This window comes from Amblyomma mixtum, chromosome 3, assembly GCF_055824585.1.
Source record: "Amblyomma mixtum isolate Tamu chromosome 3, ASM5582458v1, whole genome shotgun sequence".
NCBI classification, from domain to species: domain Eukaryota; kingdom Metazoa; phylum Arthropoda; class Arachnida; order Ixodida; family Ixodidae; genus Amblyomma; species Amblyomma mixtum.
This window is the reverse complement of record NC_143014.1, coordinates 72818878-72844945: the sequence shown is the minus strand read 5'-3', so window position 1 is coordinate 72844945 and position 26068 is coordinate 72818878. Positions and strand designations below refer to the sequence as shown.

Below are 26068 nucleotides of genomic sequence, written 5' to 3'. Positions count from 1 at the left end.
TGCAAGCAAGTGTTGCAGTTCAAAATGCCAATACCGAGAAGACAGCGAAGAAACGGTCATCACAGCCAAAAATTTGACGAGAAGAGAACAGGAGACTGAGGACGGGGCACGGGAGGGGTGCAAGGAGCTTTTCATAAACAAGTCGAAGTGTGCCGGCATGTTGTACACTGGACTGTGCTCGTGGAACAGGAAAGAGCTGAGGATTAAGCTCCTCTACGGTACCATGTACGCACCATGTACGCGGGCCTACGCTGCCGGCAATTTGGGCTGCTGCGGGCTGACCTGGAAAATCAACAACTGGAAAATCAGCAGCCGCCCACCCTCCTAAATTGTTCATGGTGAAGTGCTATGGCCATGCAGGTTTTTTGACGATACTGGCGGCCGAAGACCCATGATGTTGCGTTCCAAGAACTATTTACTTGCCGAGTCACTTTGAGGCAGTCTTTTCAGGTTGTTTGTTGCAGTTATCAAAAAACAGATGTGTTCATTTTTTATGTGGTTTAGAGAGAATAAAAATTCCTTCGGAAGCGCATTGTTACACTGATGCCTCAGCGGCGGAGGTATTGCCTTCATCTGCCCTTACTCACAAAGTTAGCAAGGGAGGAGAAAGCCTCAGGGTGCTTGTCAACGTTTCGACAAGGGGACTTGCCTTCGTCTGGGTGGTGACAAGTCCTCTTGTTGAAGCGTTGTCAAGCATCCTGAGGCTTTCCTCTCCCTTGTCCACTTTGCGAGTGTCGAGAAATCATCTGCCTACCCTCTCTATACCATCTATTTCCCTGCCAATGTTAAACATAAAAGTAAAATCTACTGCTCAATAACATTTTGTACATTTTGCAATTCCATCACTTTGAAATGAAAGTTTTATAAGCGCCTGGGTGAGAAGAGGTTGGTCGGAGGGGGGGGGGGGGGGGCTGAACTTTGCTCCCCCTCATGGAGAACCCTGCGCACGCCTATATATGGAAATCGTTCAAAAACGTGTCTAAGCATGTCAGCTGACGCTAAACAGGCACTCATCGTCTCAGAAGCAAGCGCGGGAGCGCACGTGGTTCGGGACATGGAAGAGGTGCGTGATAAGCGGCCACTTCCTTCGAGCACCGAAACTATTGTCCAAAGAGCCCGACAGAGCCCCGGGATGGCTCACCACCACATCTGTGCGACCCAGGCTTAGCCAGGGGAGCGGGGGTAGTTACCCGCTCTCAATTTCGATAGCATTTTTGGAACATACAGCGCGTCCTAGACACCCACATTTTGGAAGTCGATTTATAGGCTCTTGCATGTCAAAGTTCGTGCCTGCCTTGTCCTTTTGCTTTTGCGGCCGAGGTAGCCAGGCGTCTCTGTTTTTCGCAAACATGTCGCGGCGCGGCGGCGACGATTTTGACCTCCCGCGTGGACGGTTAACCCCTCGCGACGCCGAAGGGTCAGTCGATTCCGCCCCTCCTCGTATTATCGCCTGGACGCGAGCACTTGTACGTTGCAGGAACGGGCAGCTGTGGGTTGAATGCCACGGCACCCTTCCCGACCTTCGCATACGATCCTCGTTAGCATCGGGGCTTTCTCTCGCGTTCCTTCTCAGTTTCTTTCTGTTTTTCTTTTTTCCTTTTGAGGTGTGCGAACTGTTGGCACGCTGTGCCGAGAGCTTTTTTTTTTTCCCTTTGTTTGTTTTCCTCGTGAACGCGGCGACGGGAAAACCGTGAGCCGAGGAGTTGGCCTGGAGAAATCGTTGCGTGTAGACGTGAAGGGGGTTCAGCTGCAGAGAAGTAGTCAGCAAGCGAGCCTAGGCGGGGCCCGACGCGTAGAGCGTGGTGACTGTGGCCTCGAAGACGTGTGGCCCAATTTCGCCCGTATCCGCAGCATCCTATCAGCCCCGCAAGCCCGACGACCCCTGCGACCGGACCTTGCCACTCCGCAGATAAGCCACCGTTTCTCCCCACTCGCTTGTACTCGTTGTCTTGTCGCTCGCTGTTTCTCGTCTTAATCTTTTTGTAGTATGTCTTTCGCGCTTAGCATTGTTGTATAGTTATCATCCCGATGTTTCCCTCTTCATGTTAGTAGTTTATTTGCGTCCTCCTGTGTTTGTTATTTGCTTCGGTAAACGTTAGCGCAACATAAAAGCGCCTGTATAATAGTGCGCCTGTGTAACTGACCTTGTTTTGCCGGGCTTGGTTTTGTAACATTCCGTTGTTGTTCTTTGCCCAAGTAAAGGGGTTTGTTACTGAATCCGTCTACGCCTCATGCCTCCGGTCAACGGCTAATCAGGCGTGGCCCCTATCGCCGGTCAGCAGTCCGAACCTCTTCTTTTCGCACGCGGGGTGGAGAAGTTTGTCGCTTCACCCCCTCCAGACTTACGGAGAGTGCAGCAGTGGGCTGGTTGGCCCGATTAATGATAACCTTGGCGCCAACGAACCATCAAGCTGCCCACAATATCCTGGCATTGTATTAGTTGCTGAAGTACAAAACTGCAATATGAAGAACGGCTGTCATTGCCGCTTTAGGACCCTACGAAAATTTTCGCTCGGCGGAAGGGCATACAGGCAATGTTTCCTTTGTGAAAGGGGCTCTCAATAAAGGTGCGGTATTCCTGGGAAAGGAAGTTAAAGGACGCCGCCTCACGAGTATCCTCCAGCAAGAATTTTTAAATGCGTTTTATAGACGCTGAGTTATCAGTATCAAAATTTGAATTTCAGCGTCTTCGTACCTTTTCTGCACCTCTCGTCACTTTCTGCACGCTCAAAGATCGGCGTTCCTCGGGAGGCGGAGCTTCCTGAACCGCCGGAGTGACACTGTTGACTGGTCGCGGCCATGGTGGTAGCATGACACCTGAAAGAATCTAACCAATAGCCATCTCCATAGAGTTAGCCATCTCCGAACAGAATTACCCAGGAGCGGGTGACGGTGGAAGGCGCTAGGGTGCCTCGATGGCCAGCGCGCGCGGACATCAAGGCACCATAGAGGGCGCGAGCATGAAAATGTCGCCGAAAGGACTCGCCAACTTTCGCGCGCGATTATGGATTCTCTGCTACGTATGGACGCGTATTATTTGGCTCAGGTGTTCGTGACGAGAGAATGTAGTGATTGAGCGAGTTTATGTACAATGCTCAGAAGGTGTTTCATAGCCGCTTTAATTTAAGTGTTTAACAAAGGGAAACTCGTTTGATTCACTCGCCGGATTCAAGTAAGTCGCTTTGCGGCCCTTCCGTGGCGTCATGACTTGCGTGTGCGACGAAAAAAAAAAGCCGACGCGCTGCCCAAAAAAATGCCTGGTCGCACTAGGGCATAGCTTCCGTGACGTTAGGTGACATCCTAGAGATAGTCGTGGACACAACGTCGCTCCCGTTCAGTGGCACTGCATAAATGGTCTCATTCTGCGGCCTCACATGACTGTACTCCCTGACTCTCAGGTCGTTCCTGATTGTGGTGATGCCCACAGCGAACCCTTCGGCGGTGTACACAACCCCTGAGGGGTCGTGAAGCTTGAGGTCGGGGTCGCGGACCGCGTCGATGGGGTGGAACCAGAGGTGGTGGCGTTGCACTGGTCTCTCGAACCATAGCGTGAACCATCCGTCGAGGACGACGTCTGATTTCCACGGGCAACTCTGAAAGAGGAAAAAAAAATAGCTGTAAATGCGCGTCAAATCACGATTTAATAATGTTACTCTTCATACTATATATCTGCTCTATAGCAGCCTTTCTGCTAATCGTTAGAGGAAAAGGATGAAAAGGTCGCGAAAAAAATTTGCTATACGCTGTTGATATCTATAGAAACCCGGTCGCAGCATGTAACCCTCAGTGTTGAGCGTGAGGCGTTGCGGCAGCGGCGACTATACAGAACGTTACCTGAAAGTGTATGCATATCATTTTTCCACTTTCCTGACAAGCGTCAAGCCTATCGCGTTGGTCGGTTGGTAAATATCAGCGCAATCTGTTATAACATGTATGTGTGTTTGTGAGTATGTTAGTGTGCAGCGATAGTTGTGCTGGTGTCATTTTGCGAGGTTGTGTCGTCGGCGTCGTCCGCTCACGCCGCAGCCCTACAGCTCATGCTCCCAATGCATGACGCACACGCATACCCTAAACCGCACACCTACCCAGCGACTAGCATCAGAATTTCTCACCACCCAGCACTCTTCCCTCTCCTCTCTAAACCCTAAACTTCACGCCATGACTGCTTACTGCATCTCACTACTGTCAATGCCGCGCTCCTAGGCGAAGGAAGGTGAAGCAGAACTTTTACGGGTGGTAGTACATGTCTCGGTAGCGTTAGCGTCGCGTCTGTCGGGCTCTGCGCAGGTCTACGAAGGCTGCCTCACGCGACACTGAAGAGCGACCGCGGCGTGCTCTTTGACGCGGCGGGGCACACGCAGCAGGACATTGTGTTGTGGAGTTTAACGCATTCTTGTCGGCTGACGAGAAAGAAGAGGGACATGAGACACTGCCGAGTGCGTGGGTACAAACCTCTATGGTCTCGGTGATGACCCATTCTACCTCGACTGTGGAGCGAGGAGGAATGGTTATCTCTTTTTCGATGCTGAACTCCTCTACTTCCTTCTCCACGTGCCTCTCGCCTCTCCTCAGGTCGTAGCGGTACTCGAAGCTGCCACCCAAGTTGAAGACGCCGAACAGCGAAAGCGACGCCCGCACATCCACGTCGATGTTGATACTTTTGGTGGCAAACCAGGATACCTCCTTTTCTCGGCGCGTAGTGCGCTTAATAAAGGTTTTTTGCTCGTTATAGGGCTGATGATTCTCGAATCTGTTCACGTACACCGTGTGCGATTTCACTGTCCTGTTCGATTTCAGTGTCCTGTTCGACATGGAGTCTAAGGTCATGGGTTCCGCCTTGGCCGTCACATGGTACCTGCAGGGTGCGCAATAAGCGATTTGTGCCCGAACATTCCCATGAAGTATCATTGAAAGGCAGCAGCTTCAAAAAGGAAGCGATAAACATGGTAAGATCCTGGGCTGATTTATTGGGGTTTGGTCGCTCACCGCGGCAAGGAAGAGTTTGATTTGTTTATTTGCTTATTTACTTACTTATTTACACTGCTCTAAAATCTCTAATTGGGTCTTATGGTGGGAATTCTTGACGGGGACAAATCAGCACGCTCAGTACGAATTAAGAACAGATAAGAGAAGCGCACACCATTGCTGTTGCGAATACTAGCGCAGCTGTGTGTTTTTCTTACCTGTCCTTCGTCTTATTTCCTTAAAGATTTTTGTCATTTGTTTCAAATGCCTACAGCGCCCATTGCGCTTTACCGTAGTTAGTTATTTACATACTTAAAGATAAGAAAGGCGCAAACAAAGGCATAAAACCAATTGCAAAGACAACAGTGCTAGTAACTCTCATAGCACAATTTCAAGCAAGCACAAAGCATCCAAAGAGACAAAATTTGTTTAAAAAAAGGAAGAGTGAAACTGCAAGTGTATGAACTAAAGTACGCCATTTGTACAACAGGGCAGATACTACTGAACCCGGGTGTGCGTTCCAATAATTCTTGAACTCTTCGTGGAAAGAATGAAAATTTGAATATATTTTTGTTACTTTTGAGCGGAGTTGCATCATTACGAGCTCTTCAGTCCGTTGTTGTGGTTAGCGTATCCACCGGATATTTCACTTCGTCTGCAGATTGTATACGGCACCATTATTTAAGAAATATAACTGATATTTCTGCAGAACAAGATATCTGATCAGGTATATCTTTCTGTGCGCAAATTGTACCGGGCGATGAGGGGCCATTCGTGTGACATGACCAAAAACTGCGCCAGGAGACGCGATAGAGAAACGTACCAGACGGACGTAGATTTTAAATTTGTGTTTAACCGAAAAACAAGCCGCTGAATTCCTACCAACAGTCGCGCGCTCTTTCACGGAGCATAGTAAAAAAGCTCTATACAGAGATCGGATAATGGTGAACCGAGAAATTCCAACTCATTATGAAACAAATGAAGCATAGCTAAAGCATGTGCCAGCCTGCCAGGGCTGCATTTTACTATCTGCGAGGTTTCATGAAATTCTTGCGCTGTCTGGTCGTGCGCGCGACCGACGGCCTCCGTGTCACTGAAAACCGGTGTGTGTGCGCAAGACTGGCAGTGTACCACTTTGCTCAACAGACGATCTATGCTTATTTTTGGGACTACACGTGACAAGGACAAAAAAAGAAAAACGCTCTTGCCGTACGGCTCCTGCCGCTTTATAGGGTTGTCAAGGGGGGGAAACGTGACCTTGTCTGAGGTCTCGCTAAATCATGCTCACTCGAGGTTCAGTTTAATTTCAATGCACAAGTGGATCTGAGTTAAAAACAGACTCGCATAAATATGAACTAATGGGTCGCCTCGGATTGGCTGGTTTTCTGCCTAGTCTTCTTCAGACCGTTTATGAGTGCTTGCTGTGGTCTTTTTGCCGCAACGAAGTCAGCTCCAAGTCCTCAAGAGTCGACCTACGTGAGTGCAAAAGATATCAGGATAATGTAGCCTAAGTTCTGGGTCTCTCCGCTCCCTGCAAATTGTCTCGTTTGTGCTGTCTAGCTAACAAAATCAAAGCTTGCAAAGCTGGCCACAAAAATAAGTTTATGCCGTGGAAAACGTGTACGGTGTCCGTGGTACCGCTTGACTGCGGAAAGGTTTGCATAGGACGAACGGGACGCGGCGGCGGCCATCGCCTACGCGAGCATGCGGCGTCAATGAGTGGTGCACTGCCAATCTTGCGGTCGTACCTACACGGCTCTTGACTTGTACGGATATACTAGTCGATGTGCAAACGGTCAGGCAGCGCGACCGCAATTCAAGTGTTCCATACAGAGAATTGAAATTTCTCAGTTCGGCCTGATCTGATACCGGTGGCGCTTTCTTAATGTGATCCGTGAAAGTGCACACGCGTGCTGCTGTTGGTAGCAAGACAGATGCTGGTTGTTAAATAAACACCAGTTGAATGTCCACATTAGTTTCATAAGCTTCTATTTCTGTGTCCCGTCCGTTGTCGCGTATATGTTGTTTCGAACATTTTGCTCTGTTTAGGTCCGTCTTCCATTTGTCAAGATAAAATTCAGTCAAGACGGCTGCGTCACCCAAGCATGACGCAGGTTAGTATACCAGGTGTCCCAACTAACTTTAGCCAATGTTTAAAACTACATGGTAGCATAATAGGTGCAGGCACATAGATGCAGAAAGAATGAAGGGGTCACAACTTTCGAGGCCATATTAGTTTATATATATCCAACAGTTTGGGTCGGTGGTCTGACCTTCATATATAGGACGCAGTTGATTTATAAAAAGTAGGAAAAGAACAGAAAAGAGGACCCACCTACACTGGGTCCAGATCCACAGCCTGTGTATGGATGCTGTGCTGGCCCTCTGTCACCCTTTCTAGTTTCACGGCGTGTTTATGATTTTTTCCCTCCATGGGGTACCGCGGTTTAAATGACTTTCCACGTCAGCCATCACAGTCACGAGTTATGCTCGTTAATACGCTCCAGGCTGTGTTAGCATTTCCCTGTTTTGTTTCAGAGACTGTTAACTTCTGGTGTATTTTAACGAACGCCTCGTCGCTCATAGCCTGTTTTTAAAACCTCTCGTTTTTAATGTAGTGTTCTTTGCACATCCATGACTGGCCTCTCCGAGAGAATAGATAGTAACAAATGCCGTCAGAAGATATGAAATGCGGAAACATATATATCTCTCACACACACACGTCACGCGCACACACGCACACGCATACGCACGCACGCACGCACGCACGCACGCGCAAAATGCACATACCGCTTTACACAAGGAGCAGCTTCCTTCCTTGGACCACTCACTTTTTGTACTGGTCGCGTCTGTCTACAAGCCATTGCTCCTTGCCGTACATGTCCCACCAAGAAACTTTTGTCTTGTGTTGTCTCTCCAATTTTCGGATGAAATCCTTGACCTTATTGTTGACATCGAACACCTTCTTTGCGTCGCCCGCTTTGACACGGAGAAAAAGATGAAAAAAAAAGAAGGCAAGCACTGAGACGTTTCTCTGCGGCAATGTTTGCGGTTTATGAAGCCACCGTTGATTACAACGACTGATAAAAAGTGCGTTTTTTTTTTTTCACTGTGTAAGCTCTGTGAGTGCTATTAGACAGAAATGCCAGTGTGTGTCTCTGCGTGGCAGCAGACTGAAGGCTCCGGCGCCTGCAGCGAACCGAGTGTGCGAGCCGCACCCATACGAGAGGGGAGAGGGGAAATCGGAAGAGGTGGAGAGGCGGGCGCAGCGGCACCTCCAAGTGAGCGGCGACATCGGAGAGAGGAAAACGGCGAAAGCTTACAATGGTAGAGGTGCGGACTAGTTGGTTTTTCATATCTTAAAACAACGCAACAGCGAGTGCGCCAGATAAAGCGATATGTATGCAACAAATGTGAAAGCATAAAAAGTCTTTAGCTGACCTTAAAAAGCAGCCAGACTAAAGCGAAATTAATTGGTGCCACTTTCAGGTAATGGCGGGATGCGCAAAAGGTAAAAACATCATAGAAAAGCATCGAATGGGAAAGCATCATCCTAAAAGTGCATTCTGCTTACGCAATTTATCGCAACATACTATCTAAGCGTCTGCCAATTTTTACTTTCAAACTCATGTGCGCTCTCTTTTATGTACTATATATGGTTGTTGGCTGTTAAGTACTTATATTCATTTATAAAATTTACTTTTTGCACTGGCTGAGCAGAAGCATAAGAAACGAAGGAAGCTGTGCAGTGTCACTTTATTAGTTGGTTTCCTCTGACGGATTATTGACCGAAACATTTATGTGACGGTTGTTGCTATCATTGTAGAATGAGTCAAACACCAGCTCTTTACAAAAGGAAATCACTCATATACTTCAAGACTAGAGTGGTGGCGTCTGTAGCGAACAATAATAGGATTAACGTGAACAGGCACTGCCTTAATTCAGTTATAGTCCGAGCTACACCGTCCGAATATCCCGTTACAATGCCATGGCTATTCCATACCGCCGCGAGTTTACCCGGGAGAAGCTTACAGAGGGTGGAAGCTGAAACAGTATTTTGCGATCGACGTTTTAATGTAGGACACATTGCAGATGAAGTGGTAGGTCATACTGTTTTCGTAAACTTTTATGTTGCAGCATCAGTATGGTAACGTTCACTATTCTTTTAGAAAGGAAATACGTAACGCAGTTTAATTCCTTTCGTTGTAGAACGGTGCGAGCGCGCTTTTTTTTAGAACACGAATATGACACAAAAGCCAAGGATGATAATTCATGTTAGCGGCTACGGAAACTGGACGGATTGTTCATTCTACACTTTTTCGCTCCTAATTTTGTTACGGACATACACGACGACCTACAGAGGTGTTGAACATGAAATGCATGATTTATGCGAGAATGCGATCTGAGAAGAAGAGAGAGAAAGCCTTATTGCAAGGAAAGGAGGAGAGAGTAGACGGATTCTCTGGACTACTGCTCCACGCTGGGAAAAGGGAAAATGGCAGAATAAAGGAGACAACGATCATCTGAGGGGAGGATGTCTTTAAGAAGGCACCAGCAACAGCGGAAAGACAAACAAGTAGATCGTTGGTTCCACTCACCGGTGTTTTGTAGTACCTGCAAGTAAGAAAGGCGCAGTTAAATTCGATTCTGAGCGCTCTTTATTTTAAAACACAGTCGGAAACGAGTGGTTAGAATCACGTTAGCGGCCTATAGACCGAAACATTTCGCGACTTTGAACGGTACACCTATACGCGACTACCTGCGGTGGCTAAGAGTGCATGGCGTTCGGTTTCCGAGCCCATGGCTGCGGGTTCTATCGGGCCTAAGCGGCTACATTTCGATGGGAGCGAAATGAAAACCGCTTATGCACTGATATATCGGTGCCCGCTGCAGAACTGCAGGTGGGATCAATTAATTCGGCGCCCAATGTCGCTGTGGGACGCGAAACCCATCACTCAATAAACTTATTACAAACCGAAGGGGAGGCCCGAAAGGCTCGAAAATAAGTTAGTGCATCGTTCAGTCGTAATTAAGACACGCACCTGTTGAATAACTGAACTCAAGGAGTGGTATCACGCGTTTTAGGTGCAAATGTAGCTCTTGAGGTGAAGAAAACGACCTAAACCGTACAAATTAACTTTCTGCAAATTCAGCTTGCAAACGTAGACGGAGGGATATGCACCACAATTCTTGCATTGCGCATCCCGTTGTCTCGGAAAATGCTTGGACGCACTCATAAACTAACTTTACAAAAGAGACCCCCCCGTTCTTCTTTGCTTCTCCCCCTAGATGCGAGACGTTTCAGTACCGTGTCAAAGCTACGAAAAAAGTGACCGACTGCATGGCTTATGTTGTGGACGTTCGTCAACACTAGAGACTTATAGGATAGGGTGACCCTATCGGTTAGGGGCATAGAGGAATCGCGGGGCGCCAGCGCGCAGGCGCAGGACAATAACGCCCCTCCCTCCGGTTATTTCATTTCATTTCATTTCATTTATTGGTTTTGTTTGGCCAGTACAGAGACTGCAAACAAGGGAGAGAAAGCTAAAGGCGCCTAGTAGCGCCTGACAGAGGCCTGCCCTCCCCATGTAAAAACAAAAAACAAAGTGGCACTTGGCAATGGTACAAAATTTCCATAAGTAACAGAAACTAGAAAAGCAGCGGATATATTGACAACGAAACAGAGATCAGTCATGCATAGAGCTAAGCACAACAAAACTAAGAGCAAAACATAACAAAGACAAAAACTGATTTGGTAAAAACACACCACAACTAGCTATAACAAAAATATTCATGAACAGTTTTCCTAAATCTGACCTCGGATATATTTTGTAGTGACAATTCTGTTAAGTATGGATAGGTGTTTAATGTATGAGGAATTATGTGAGTTAGTTTTTGGAACCCATAGTTTGTACGTGATTTTGATGCATGGTATTGAGGGTGCCTAACACTGTATGCTGTTTGGGCAATTATATATGTGCTCTCAAAAGTCTGCCAGTTTCCTTTCATAAGGTTTCTGACATAAACAGCAAGCTTCTTGTGGTAAGCTGCCGTGATGGTTAGCAGTCTATGGTTGAGGAAGGAAGGACCCGTGCTCTCACTGTAATGTAAATTATCAATCGCTCGTACAGCTCTTTTTTGTAAAGTCCTGCATATGCGCAGTGGCGCCCCGCTGTTCTCCTATGCCCCTAACCAGCGCCTCTTCTATCTTTACAATGACAGCCGCTTCGCAATGGGCGCCGTCGGTACGCCTCATTTCAGTTAGTTGCCGCGTTGCGGCACTACCCAGATGGTAGGACTGCTTGCGTCATGCTTGCGCATGGTCGCGCGATGCTGGCGTTCTGGTGATAGCTCTGCCCCACTCCTACACCACGCGTCTGTCAGATACTTGCTTCCTACCCCATCTTGTGCAGCTCTCGTTTCATCCGCGGTGCGGCGTTTTTTCCCACGACAATCGATCGGCTGGAGTGGCAGCTTTTCTCGTCGTTTGCAGCGGTGGGCTGTAGTGGGCTGAGGTGTTCGCTCCGCCTATCACTTGAGGATGGCGGCTGGCATACTTGAGGCGCTGCTTGAGGTGTTTGCGCCGCATATTGCTGTTCCTTGCCAGACGAATAGAGTGTTGTAAGTTGTTTCGTTCGTTCGTTTCGTGGCACTATGGTTAACGAAAATTGTTTTGCGCGGGTGAATGTTTTGGGCCCGCGACGCTGACGTGGTGTCCTCGCGGCAGTACTAAAATGGCGCTGGTTGATTGTGTTCAGTCCGGCTGCTGCTTTTAGTTTTGAGTGAAGTGTGAGAAATTTTAAGCTCGTTTATGTGGAGCTGAGGAAGTTCGCTGCACAGACTGTAGAAAAGGGGACGTTTGCGTGCACTTACTTACATATATTTACAACTATTTACAGTAATACCACATATAATACTCTGCATCTACTATCACGCGCAGTATGACTTGCAACGCGCCACCGCCTCCGTATCGCCCTGACGGCCGAGCTCACAACGAGGCAGCCAGGCAAAGGACGACGGTTTTGCCATTCCGGAGATACGCGTCACCAAGCAGTTTCAGTGCCTCTCCCGGAATGTTTCAGTGTTGTAGCTAAAAGTCAGACATTATTCGAACAAGCCGCCACAGCCTTTCATTGCAATGCCACCGCTGCTGCACCGCACTCTCTGTGGCTCCTTATAAAACCAGCGCCTACAGCGGCTACGCTATCAGCAGCGCCACGGTGAGCAGCGCCACGAACGGCGCGCTCTATGACGCGTCTATGCCTGCAGGCTTGCTGACGATCATGAGAGATGCAGAGCGCCGCCTCACTAAGAAAGAGAGAACGCATTGCAAATTGCCTTCTTCCGCTTTCCGTCGTTAGGCGCCACGATGGGGGAGAGGAGGAAAAGAGAATAGGAGAGGGCCTTGGACGGTCTGAGCGGCCGTACTCGGCAGGCATTGTAGAAATAGAGGGGGCGCATGCCCTAACCGATAGGGTCACCTAAAGCCCCTATAATAAGCTTATCTAGGGACATTAGAGTCACCCTATTCTATAAGTCTCTATTAGGGAGCTTTAGAATAGAATCGATTGCGGGATAGGGAAATAGCGGGGCCCTAGTGCGCATGCGCTGGACAATGACCCTAGAGGCGTAATTATTCTGCGCATGCGCACTGATGCCCCGCTATGACCCTCGATAGGGTTCCCCTCTTCTAAAACTCCCTATTTACACGTGGATATCGTCCGTGAATTATAGGGCGTATAAGAAAACCCGCGACCTATCAAGTCATCATGGCATGCTCTATTTTTCATCGTTCGCACTGCAAGGTAAGCAAATTTGCACGTTGGGTTGCTGCATGTGCTCTCCCTTGCAGATGCATACCTTGGTGAGTGGACTGCAGTGAGAGAGAAAAAGGCTTTCATGTGAGGAAATGCGGAGAGGTAGCTAATTTTCCGGCACATCCTACATCGGTACTGGAGAATTACTACAAAAATAACGAATAATAGCCCACGGGCGGTTACGCGTTTCACTTGCATGAATATAATGATGGATTTTTATGGCGCAAGGGCATCTGTGGCCAAATAGCGCCATGGCACAAGGTATTTACTCATTTTTCAAGCAATTCACCCTAAAAAAGACTAGCACCGAGCCAGCGGAAAGCTTGTACCCATTGTATCACCGGTGGTATATCCGGCGGCGCTGGGGATCGAACCCCGCGCATGCCGCATGCGAGGCGGATGCTGAAACCACTAGGCTATCGTTGCAGAGCGTTTCGCTTCCTTCGTAACTCGGCCGCCGCTGCTGCATGAGACTTTGTGCTCAGCAGGAGCTGCAGCATGCCGCAGCCGCTCCGGAGAATTTTGACAGCAGTAGCGGCTATGAACTGGGCGCTCCAGGAAGGGGGTGCGGGGGGGGGGGGGGGGGGGGGTTTCTTTGCAGCTACTGTTGTCACTTTCACGCTTCCGGCGCGGGAGACAAGGCCGAGGGGTTTTTAGCGCCGTTTTCCTTTCCACTTGACCTTCAAAATGTCAACAAACCTGGTTGCGATAGTTGTACAGACAAAAAGCTTCTGTACCCACTTAACCCGAGAGTTTACGTTTACACATCGCGTACGCTTTTCAGTGCGCTCCCAAATCTTGCTGCGCAAGTTGACCAAAAATAATGTGAAGTGTAAAAACACATTCCTCAGAAGAGTGGCTGCGCTAATTGTGGCGCATGACACATCAGCGGTGACTCTGCTTGCTTGGACTTGCTAGGCTTTCTTTTTGAAGCATCATTCAACGTGAAATATCGCTAAGCGAAACAGAGGACTCGATAAGCTTCCACTCATCCTGTTCACTTTGTCCCGCCATAAAGCTGTTGAGGGGCACATAAACCCCTTGAAACATAGAAACCATATATTCACCCTCTTATCTGCGAATGGTGGGCATATATATAGTAAAAAAAAACTGTTTGGTGCTGTGTGGCCGTCATGTTCAGATGTTAGGGAGGCGGCTGTGCCCATGTGGACATCATGTTGCAAATTCGAACGAACAAAAGAAAAACTGCGAATAACTAGCTTCGATACGTTTAGTCTGCTACCCCATGTAATGCTAGAGATATGAGAGAAAAAACTAGATGCGTTCAAATTCACCTTTTTATAGCTCAGCAAAATTTAGTGATCTTTCCTTTTCCCAAGTCGTTTTTTTCGTGAGAAATATGACATGGACATAGAAACGCTCCATCCCGACCGCATAACATTTGTGGCTGAATACAGACTCAACGAAAGCAGAGTGATAAAGACAGCATCGGTGCACAGTGCAGATCTTGCACGCGGCTCGCGAACTCACATGCACGTTTTTATCACGCACTTGACGTTGCGAGTATACCAGGGGCGAACAAGTTGGCACATTTCTGCGTTTAAATGGAAGCGAAATGCGAGATAACGTCTGTACAGTGCGAATCAGTCTTGTGTAGAGCGCTCTGCAAGCAAAGCGACGTCTCGCCGGAGCTGCCAGGTTCTAAAGACGATGTTCGCTTGGAAGTGCAGCCACTTGGACCCATGGGCCATATGGGGACGAACAACTCACCTCAAGCCGAATAGCTGCAGTATAGTTTCGTTTTTTTATTGTTTTGCAGCATACCTCTCTACACAAGAGCGAAGCGCACTGTACTGTACAGTATAGCATCTACGACTACTCGTAAGCGTTGGCAACGTTTCACTTCATGATTTCCTCCGAGCAGCAATCAAGACGCTATATTACATCTATAGTGCGCAAACCCTACATATTGAACATGCACAAGTTAGTAATTAAGAGCCCTGAATGCAAAACGCGCACTGACAGGAAACTGGCAGGAAACTAGTGAATCTGAGGCACTTACGATAAGTACGAGAAGAACCCCGTAGGTTCCGAGAACAGAGTTGAGCAGTGACGCCATGTCCCTGCCTCGAGCACTTCTGTATGCACCTAGCGAGTGGGGGACATTGGTGGCTCTATGCGGGCTACCTTTCTTTCTTGTTTCCTCACAATCCAACATGGCGCATTGTCCTCTGATAGGGCAGGTCCGATAAGAATAGATACCACAGAACAACAAAGGAACAGGAGCGAAGGCAACCTTCAGTCGATCATGCACGCTTAATATAGCCGGCGTGGAACAGCTGGAAAATGTCGACTGCAGTTCCTGGATGCCGCGATCATCGACAAAGAGAGCCATCATGTGGACAGTTCCAGCCGTTCGCGGCGTAATCGGCGGCTTGCCCGCACGCAGGCTCCTGCACGGGTCATTTGACCGTCTCCTGCTCCCCCTCCTCCGTGAGTGTGGCCTCTACAACTGTTTCATGCACGTTGCGAGAGCCGCAGAGAAGAGTTTATGAGGGTCAAGTGGTGAAAAGCAACTGATGGCGGCGTTTCTTCGTCCGTCGGTTATCTTCTTCGGTCGGCGTATACTTCCGCCTTGATAAATCTTTGAAGCAGGTAGTTGCTCCCCTTTGAGGTCTTGCCGCTCGCTATCGCTCCACCGAACCGCTCTTTGCACGCACGTATGTGCTCTCGCCTGTGTTTAGAACCCAAGGGGTTTCATTTCAAGCCGTGTAGCGCAGCTCTTGTAGCATTCGTGTAAGTCCCAAGTTTCGCAGCGATTAGGACAAAAGTTTCACTTTCAAGAGGCTTGGGATGCTTGCTATGCATAACGAGACACACAGCATGACCCGTTATGAAACCGCTTGAGCTCTTTACTTTCGACAAAGACCGTACGTTTTGCTCGGCCGGTTAAAGAAACTTTTGAACGACAAAGTTCCAGCAGCATGGCTGCATTTTCCATTTATCTAGTGCAGCAGAGCAGTTGAGAAAGCCAGAGTAAGACTGCATGTCTTAAAAAAAAGAAAAAAAATGGAGGACGCTTAAGCTTCGCCTTTAAGAGTGGAACACGACAGCGTTATCGGGTCCCGGTCGCATAGCCTTATCATTCATCTGTAATGCTCTTATTTATTTATTTATTTATTTATTTATTTATTTATTTATTTATTTATTTATTTATTTACCCTCAGGGCCAGAGGGCATTACAGAGGGGAGTGGGAGTGGGGGAGTGCACCCGAGCGCATCAATTCGCGCATTTGGTAGGGTCTGTTGTTAAGCAAACGGGATGGCGCTGTGGTGTCAACCATGAGGTGGGCGCATGCTCAGCGCAGGGTTATCGACCGAAGGTATAGGGACACGCGATAGCGCGCTGACTGCTTGCATCATCGATTCGCCTGGTGTTTAGCCAATAGGGCATTATACATTTCTTTCACGCTAGCCAGTGGTAGGTAGGAGTGGGTGCCTAACGTGTATGCTTATCCTTTCTGCGTCTGCTTCTGCTACTCGGGTTAACAAAGTGATACTCTCAGTACCTTTTAATACATGCCTTCTGCGTATCCTCTTTTTACTCCTGAAACAATGCTCGTAGATTTAATTCTCACTACGTCGACGCGACGCCGATACGAAGGTTTCGCACAAAGAACATGCCCTGCTCAGGCTTTCGAACGTTGGGATTTTAAAACTATAGGTAGGTCATCATCATCATCGTCACCGTCAGCAGAAGCCGTGCAAGTCCGCTGACGGGCGGGATTCTTGCACTCCGAAGCAACACAGTGGTGACGCCATAGTGGAGGGCTCCTGACCAATTCCAAATGGTGTTATTTAACCCACGCTTAATTCTCAGCATTTGGTCTTCATTGAAATCGGTCCACCGTGGTGATTTAATTGTCAAATGAATTATCTGCCCCTGTCGAGCGCCAGCCAAGGTACCCTAGCAAATTTATAGTGATTCCATCTGACTCCCCCCCAATTACGTTTCCTTCTCCCGGCATCCACTCTGACGCTAAAAATATTCCACCGACATTTGTAAGCTGTATGCTCTGCGTGCGGACTGTCCATGCCCGTTTTGTTCCTTTTAATTCGAGCGAAAATATCTTCAAGTATTTGTTATAGAATGCGCGCCGTTTTCATTCTATTAATTTTACACCAGTCATTTCCCTTCCATCTCTCGCTGCTCTGCTCTTGGCGAGATTTCTAGTCTTGTGTCTCGATGGGTGCTGGTAGGATGCATAGGTTGTACACTCTAATTTTCGCGGCTCCGGGTAAGCTGCTGTTCGTGGTATAGAAGTGACAGCCACCTGTCCCGCAACTCGTTTTTAGTCTCCTAATTAATATCCCGTATTCTGGATCCGGCGTTTCCTCCCTCTGTTCATGGGTAGGCGCAAATAGGTGCCGTGCGGTCCCTGTAATCTCAGTAGATGCGATAGAAACAGCCATGCCTGGGACACTGCTTGTTTTCGATGAACAAGAGCGCGAGCACCAGTGAGCCTACAGTAATGTGGTGCAACCACATTACAAAGCCTACAGTGTGAAACGTGAAAAGCACTCCCTAGTCAGAGCAGGATTAGGCCAATCTGATATAGTAGTTGACCGCTCCCTGCTTAATGGCCCGGCTAAGAAAAGGCACTTAGAAAACAAAGTAATCATCCAGCAGATCGAACGTATCACTGCAAGACATGATATCCTGTATCGCATCAAACTGACTGTACAAAAACGCACCAAGGTAAATACATATTGATGCTGATATGTGCCTGGAACAATCGGCTTTTGCTTTTGATTTCCTTTGTTGTTTAAGGCACTGATAGCTGGAAAACGAGCTAGCAAGCTATCGAACGAGAGGAAAGCATGGATAACTGCGCCATTATGTGCGGCCTTCACGTGAGAGCACGTTCGCTTCCTTGTCCATTTCCTGAACAACGCGCTGCGCCCTCGCTTGCTAGCTGCGCTGCAATAAGTGGTCAAAAAAGCGGTCTCAAAAGGTTTCTTTTTTGGACTGTGGTGGGAAGTTCCGTTGTTCAAGCGCAGTGCACTAATGGGCGTTCGACAAGGGAAGTGCGCCATTCGTGCCGAACGTACCACGCAGCACTGGTTCCACATTGTCAATCCTCGCCCCCGTGACTGTGTACATAAAGAATAGTACAATAGAGCACTGTGAGCAAGCCAAACATTTATAGGCACAAAGTATTGAGATTCTGCTTCCTAAACTGCAGGAATTTTGTTCCCTGAACTGTTGGCGTATAATTATTTGACATGCAGAAAATGCTGGGCCGAACAATTATTCCTCTTTAATGCTGATTGGATCGCTGAGTTGTTCTTCTGATGGAACTGTTAGCCGGAGGTATAAGAGTCTTGTCAAGTGTTTTTCTGCATGTTATCGGCCTTTGCCTTCACTGCGCCTGTCTCGTACTATCTGCTTTTTTCACGCAGTTGCTTACGATTAACAACCAACTCACCCTTCAGTTGCCATCGTGTCAACATCCAGTGCCACGTATGTGTTTAAATATATGCAGGAGAACATTTAAATTAAATTTAGTAATAATCTCATGATAAGGCATAATGATAGAGAGAGGGTACGTAGATTAGTTTCGTACCTAGATCATCGCCATCAATATGTACAAATAGAGAACTGCCGTTCAGATTTGAAACAAATCAACAGAGGTGTTCCTCAAAGCAGTATTCTTGGCCCGTTCCTTTTTATAGTCTATATAAATGACTTAGTTCGTATCTACAGAGATGCAAAATACATTTTATACGCTGATGACGCTAGTATATTTTTTTCACCACCTGAACCTAGTAGCCTTCAGAATAAAGCCAACTCTGCTCTAAGATCTCTTCATAAATGGTCCACAGCAAACAGTCTACAAATTAATGCAAAGAAGACAAAAGCCGTAATTTTCAGGCCGAAATCGAAGCAAATAAACAGCAGTCTAATCACCCTTCTTTACGAGAACGAAAAAATCGAAATAGATAGTAGTGTTAAAATACTTGGAGTTATCTTCACACAGAATATGCTTTGGGATGCGCACATTGAATCTGTTTCAGGGAAGCTATCTCGTGTTGTTGCTATGACGGCGCGACACAGAGCTATATTACCTTTCAATATAAAGCTTCTTATTTACAATACTCTCTTTTTACTTCTTTGTATTATTGTGTATTGGTATGGGGTACCACGACACGTACAAATCTTGAAAGAATACATATACTGCAAAAAAAAGAAAAAAATTGTTCGAGCACTTTTTTTAATGTACAGTCTTTGTCAAAAGTAACCAGGCTGCATGTTTTTCTTCTCAGTCGTATATTAAAGCTATTATGCCAGCCCTCAAGCTCTAAATCTCTGTATGGTAAGAAGAGCCCCTGTTCTCATCTTTAAAGAATTTTTTCATCTTTAGGGAAGCCGTGAGGGCTCTGTTATACGAATGAGAAGCAAACCACGGAGCCTGGTTACTTTTGACAAAGACTGTACCGTATCATTCCTATACTTCAGAGCTATTTTCGAAAGCAAACATAATACGCGCGTTTATTCTTTATAACTAAAGTTAAGTCGGGCTTTCAAACGGGAGGTGAAAGAAAACCTCAAGTTTTTTCATGAATTATCAGATCTCGATAAAAACACACATTCCTACACCACCCGTTACACAGAACTGTGGAAGGTGGTCACTGCGCGGGCAAATTATTCCAGGTAAAAAGTGTCATACACACTGCCAATCCTTTGAAATTCATTCCACAAATCAGGTATAGATTTACATACAATTTCTGTACGAACCCTACGCAAACATTTCATTAACAATCCTTGCTTACAATAACAACTAAAAGTGTTATCTTGCCTTTTGTTATTTACCTCTTGTGACTATCAAGTGTGCGTGCATTAATTTTGGATATTGTGCTTTCTGCGAGTTTCTTTTTTTGTAGTTCTATCGCTGCCTGCTTTGTAGGAAAACTGCGGGCTTCAGTCAAGTCGCTTGTTGTCAAGCGGCTTGACTGAAGCAGAGGCTTGACTTTTTTCCGCAGTCTCCCCCATCACTGATGGAAATAAACAAGTTATTATTAATATATAATCTGTAAAAAAGTCCTAAAACAAGAAATAATAGTCTTATTTACATTTTACAATATGGCTTCAGGTCTCGCTTATCTGCAACGACATTAACGTGATTAACTAATGATATTGTTACTGTGCAGTGCATGCGAAAAGAAATTTGCGTAACCGACGCTCTGGTGTTACGAACAAAGGGCGACACGAAGCGCTCATGTGCGTGGAGTAAACTGACGACGAGACTGCCCCGCAGTTCCCAACACTGTAGCACTGGGAGATCGGTCTAGACAACAGCCTTTCGCAAAGTGTGCTTTATATGCGCCTCTGCTTTGCAGTAATTGTCCGCCGGATATACGTGACCGGGTTTCACGTCTTTCTTATTCGTCGGGACTAGCGACGCCTACTTTTTTTCAATCATTGTTCTACCGTGACCGACAGTTTAAAAGTTGATGAAGTGACGAGATTGACATGGATAGTGTCAATCCACGTCAGCCTCTGCTTTACCTATATGCGGTTCTAAGCGAAACTTGACGCAGTTCTCTGGTCACCGAATCCTGGTCTGAATCCGAGAAGTTGATCATTGACCACTGTAATCAGTTTCTTGATATCGATGTTCAGCCGCGAGATATTGCACGTGCCCATAGACTGGGTGCTTGCACACAAGGAAAAAAAAAAAGGCCGATCATCGTTAAGTTTGAGCGCTACAAAGACAAAGACCTTGTGCTTTCTTTGTGCAAAAATTTTAAGGGAACAGATTACAGCGCCAGTGAAGACTTCTCGCCTGAAACTCGTCTTGCGCGGAAAAAGCTTTTTCAGTTTGCGAAGGAACGTAACCTTAAAATCAAATTAAGAAATGACAAGCTTATCGCAAACAACAAAACATACATTTATGATCATGCCGCACAAAACATTGTCGAAAAATCCTAGCGCGAAGTGCAAGTTCAACGCGAAATCACCAACGTCAATTATTCCCCGGTGCAATTCTTGTACACTAATATCCGCAGCGTTATACCGAAACGTGATAAAATTCGCAGCCTCATTTCTTCTTCTTCGAGTGGCTTAGTACTACTTACAGAGACATGGCTAAATTCATCAATATCTGATCTCGAAATATTGCCTTCACTCCCTCACTTTGATATCTTTCGCAAAGATAGACCCAGCAATGCGCACGGTGGCGGTGTTCTAATCGCCGCTAACCGATCGCTGCGCTGCACGCTCGTTAATATCTCGACCTCTTTAGAAATAACCTGGATATGTTGCAATGCTACCTTTCCGCGCTTGGTGTTTGCTACCGACCCCCAACTAACGACGACTCTTGCTTATCTTTATTTTACGAATCATTGCAAGCTATAACAACCATGTATCATAATACCCCCGTCGTTCTTTTTGGTGACTTCAATTATCCCTCGATAAACTGGAGTAACCTCGCTTCCACCTTGTCACAATGCAAAAACTAATGTGAATTAATGAATACGTGCCTGACTTTCGGTCTGTCACAGCTGGTCACAGAGCCTACTCGCATTACAGACCACTCCTCTCATATCCTGGACCTCAATTTAACAACCCATGCCGATATTTTTTCTTCGCTTATGTTTCTCCCGTCCCCGAGCGATCACGCTGTAATCTGTGGCTCTTTCCACTGTAGTTCACTCAGGAGCAAAAAAAAAAAAAAACAAGAAAAAATTGACCCTCTATGGTAAAGGTGATTATGCAGGTATGAATACAGAGTTGGCTTCTTTTTATGACACCTTCGCGGCCAGTTATCAAGAGCGTCGTGTTGATACTAACTGGCAACTTCTTAAAACCGAAATGCTCTTTCTAATCACAAAGTACATCCCCACTATCACAATAACAGAGCGTGCGCAGTCACCATGGTTCAATTCAGTACTAAACCGTTTGAATAAGAAGAAAAAAAGGCTCTTTCGCATTGCAAAGCATTCTTACAACGACGCTGCATGGGATAAGTATTTTCGTGCCGCCAGCGAGTACAAAAAATCTTTATATACCGCCAAACACAACCTTTTCAACAACACTCTGCCCTCTATGCTGCGTAACGACCCAAAACAGTTCTGGAAAACAATCAATCCTTCCGTTTCAACCAGTATTTCTTTGTTCCTTAACGACGGCTGCAATGTTCGTGAACACGAAGTTGCTGGTGTACTAAATGACGCATTTTGCGCTGTCTTCACCAATGAGACACTTGTGCACCGCCCATCACCCCCGGATTATGCTCATCCTCAAATGCATCCCATGACCTTCGACCCGTTCGGTATCTCTAGTGTAATTGACAATCTAAAAAATTCATCCGCCGTGGGAACAGATGGCATTAATGCCAAAGTGCCTAAAAATACTAAACAAGTCAGTAGCTTGTTTTGTAACTCATCTTTCAGCAATCGCTAACTAGTGGTACAATTCCTGCTGACTGGAGGATTGGGAAGGTCGTTCCTGTCTTCAAAAAAGGTAACCGTTCATGCCCCACCAACTACAGACCGATATCTATCACAAGTGTTTGGTCAAAAATCATGGAGCATATTATTTATTCTCAGGTTGCATCTTTCCTTTCATCGGTCAACTTTTTCCACCCCAATCAGCATGGCTTCCATCAAGGCCACTCTTGTGAATCACAGCTTGCTCTTTTCCTTCATGATATTCACACCAACATTGACCTTAATACACCCATTGACGCATTTTTTTTAGATTTCGAGAAAGCCTTCGACAAAGTATCGCATCGTCACCTGCTACTCTAACTGTCATGCCTTAAATTAGACCCTTGTGTGCTCACCTGGATCAGCAGTTTTCTAACCAATCGTCTCCAGTTTGTTGTCGCCAACTCCCATTCATCCGCTCTTTCCCAAGTCCGGTCAGGTGTTCCTCAAGGTACTGTTTTAGGCCCCCTTCTTTTCCTAATTTATATTAATGACCTGCCAAATAATATGTCATTTAACATACGACTGTTTGCCGACGATTGTGTGATATACCGCTTCATAAATAACCTATCAGATGTTACCGTCCTACAGAACGACCTCCTCAAAGTGCAAGAGTGGTGCGACACCTGGCTCATGAAACTAAATGTCAATAAAACCTTTTTAGTCTCTTTTCACCGCCGACGTAACTACTCACCTCCCTCTTTACGGTTGTCCCATAACTCAAACCGACAATATTAAGTACCTAGGTGTCCATATCTCCAGTGACCTATCCTGGCACAGTCATATTATAGTTAACTCAGGCAATCGCGTCCTTGGCTACTTAGGCGTAACTTTTCCTTAGCACCCACTTCCGTCAAACTAATTGTCTATATATCACTTGTCCGGCCTAAACTAGAGTACGAAAGTTCTATATTCGATCCTCACCAAACCAACCTGTCGAATTTACTGGAATCTTTTCAAAATCGCGCCTCACGATTCATTCTTTCATAGTACTCTTATCGCGCTAGTGTAACTCGACTAAAATCCCAACTTGAACTTCGTACCCTAGCATCCCGTCGCCAACTAGCTCGCCTTTCTCTTCATCATACGTTTTTTTACAGCTTGCCACCGAACAATGTACTCCTCCGCCCAGCCCATCGTTTATCCCGTCACAGCCATCCCAAAGCCGTCTGCCCCCATCGCGCCCATACCAAAACGTTCCAAAAATCATTTTTCCTCCGTACTGCCCTGGACTGGAACGACCTTCCCGGCCACATCGCTTCCCTAGAAGATATTCAACAATTCAAGACTGCCATCGAAAATCATTTTTTGTCATAACTGCCGTATTCCCCGCCCACCCCTCATGTAATACCCCTTAAATGGGGCCTTTCAGGACCTAATAAATGAATGAAATGAATGAAAAAAAAAGAATGCCCTTTCGGCAGCGCTACGGCTCCCTTGTTCACAATGAGGTAACCGGCGGATGTATCCGGGTTTTGTAGCACTTAGAAGCGTTTTCAGTGATTTGGCATAGATAGGATGCAAGGTGCCATCGTTCTTGTTATCTATCTATGCCTTGAAGATAATAATGAAGGCTCCCGGTTGTTGTGATTAGGAAAAAGTTTGAAGCGTACAGCGCCCTCCTCGAGTCGAATGAGTGGATCTAAGCAAGTTTAAAGTTTAAAAATTACATAAGTTATATTAGTTCACACAGTCACAAAACTATGTTAAATGGCAGTGAAAGAGAAAGAAATATATGGTTTTCAGAACGAATATGTCAAAGAATGCGCTACGCCTCATTAATGCAAATCAGGCCGACGTAGTCATGTAAGTTTCAAGCAAACCCTATTAATGTGTTTTTGAGTTCGTAATCCAACAGTACTCCTATAAGTACCTTGTCGATTCAATAGCAATGCTCTTATGAGGAGGGGAGCAGAAAGGTATTCAGTTAGCTTATTACTTTTGGCCCAAGATGGCACGCGTAGGCACTCGATATTGACTTCTCTTCCATGGAGATCCCGCGGAAAATAAGTGCCTGCGGTCACGGTATTACACTGCATCCAGGCAACTCGCTTGCAGCTGAACTGATATTCTGAATCAAGAGTGTACAAAATTAAAGGACATCCGGGACTCACGGACAGCAAATAGCGTCATGAGCTAACCCAAAACTAGACTCCTATATCTGAGAGCAGCAATAGAAACGTGGATGACACGTGATCGCTAGTGCCCTTCTTTCTTCTTAAAGATACGGAATACCGTTCCGGCTAATCAGTCGTGAAACGACGAGGACGGTGAAATGCCCTGGAGAGGAAGAGAAGCAGATGAGGTGGGGAGAACAGCGTTGCTGCAAGCGCGTGCGTTGCCTGCTTCCTGCGCACTGTTTATATAATTCCTCGATATTATTTTGTTGGAGGCGCATGGTGCGAGTAGGAAATGACCGGAGGGGGTAATGGCTTGCCAAGGTCTCTTTTTCGTCGGCTGAAACGTTCATAACGGGGGTTAGTTGGTTTTTCATTGTGCAGGAAAGCGCGCCAGACTGGTTAATACTAAAATATCAGTTCATTGGTTTATTGATATTTAACGTCCCAAAGCGACTCAGGCTATGAGAGACGCCGTAGTGAAGGGCTCCGGGAATTTCGACCAACTGGGGTTCTTTAACGTGCACTGACATGGCACAGTACACGGGCCTCTAGAATTTCGCCTCCATCGTAAAACTCAGCCCCCACGGCCGGGATCGAGCCCGCGTCTTTCGGGCCAGCAGCCGAGCGTCGTAACCACTGAGCCACCGCGGCGGGGCGGTTAATATTAAAAGACGAAGACGTACTCAAAAGAACGATTAGAAAAACGAAGCGCGTCTTCGTCCTTGTAATCGTTCCTTTGTGTATGATTAAGCGGAACCTTTAATTTGAAACCTCAGAACCTTTATGTTTGTTTTTTTTTTGACTATTTTAAACCTACCCGATTACCAGTGGGCACATAGGACCACAGTCGGCTATCCACGCCTCGCCCCTTTTTGGCGTTCTCGGTTTATGTCGGCTGTTCTCCATCGAATCGTAGTGTTATGCGCTCGCAACAGTCTCGTGGTAAAAGGCGCTACGTCCCCTTGGAGTCTGCATTTGTTACATACCGGTGAGCGCCATGTAGTGATCCTTTGTATGGGAAGCAACGCGGTTCAAGAGGTCATACTTAGTGCATGTTTTTGTCTTTATACATCACGCTTAAGTTTCACGACCATTCCGACAAATTCGGAAAACGAGTGGTGTCAGCGATGGCGAGCTGAACTGTCGGCTCAATTTTTAATTCGACAGGCACCAGCCACAGGCGGTACGAAAAAAGGGGGGAAAAGTTACATGATAGGTATAAAGTGGGGCGTTCTGCTTCTAGGCCATGAAGTGTTCTCACAGAAGCCCATAAATGGAAAAACTGGAGGGATTTGTTGCAAGAAAGTCGTATACTCATCCTTTAGCCTACTCCCTCCCCTCGGATAGAAGGTAATGCGCATGCCTTTGCCGCCATCGATGCGCAAAAAAGCGAAGAACAAAAAAAAACTCATTCTGTTTGTCTGGTTTGTTCGACCGAGTTATATCACACATCGTTACGGTTTGACCTCGTCCTAAGCGCCATCAGAGCCCCAATAAAGTTAGCACTCAAGTCGTAACGGTGAGACGACCTTACGCTGGCAACTGAGTAGGACACAAAAAAGACCTCTTATACGGTACAGAATCATTATGACATTTTCACGCTACTGTTTCAGAACTTCGAGTTTGGATGCCGAGGCTACTCCACACGGAGCATCCTTTGGCGCATGAAAGGGCCTTGCAAAAGTTTCGTTTTCATCCTTTTACTGTCAGAAC

General features: G+C 46.6%; 1 protein-coding gene across 2 annotated transcripts in view; it reads right to left on the bottom strand.

The window, feature by feature from the left end:
• Positions 1–3102: 3102 nt before the first annotated feature.
• The window catches only part of LOC149350584 (uncharacterized), a 37042-nt gene continuing 14076 nt past the window's right edge, over positions 3103–26068 (bottom strand). The window contains exons 1-5 of one of the 2 annotated variants that reach the window (XM_089579622.1): positions 14806–15178; positions 9564–9579; positions 7797–7944; positions 4453–4855; positions 3103–3593 (exon numbers count right to left, since the gene is read on the bottom strand). In XM_089579622.1, the coding sequence (XP_089435748.1) occupies positions 3267–3593; positions 4453–4855; positions 7797–7944; positions 9564–9579; positions 14806–15141 (1230 nt within the window). In that variant the 5' untranslated portion in view covers positions 15142–15178 and the 3' untranslated portion in view covers positions 3103–3266. Of the gene's footprint in view, positions 3594–4452; positions 4856–7796; positions 7945–9563; positions 9580–14805; positions 15179–26068 lie in introns of those variants that run through there. The other variant, XM_089579623.1, reaches the window with a different exon arrangement.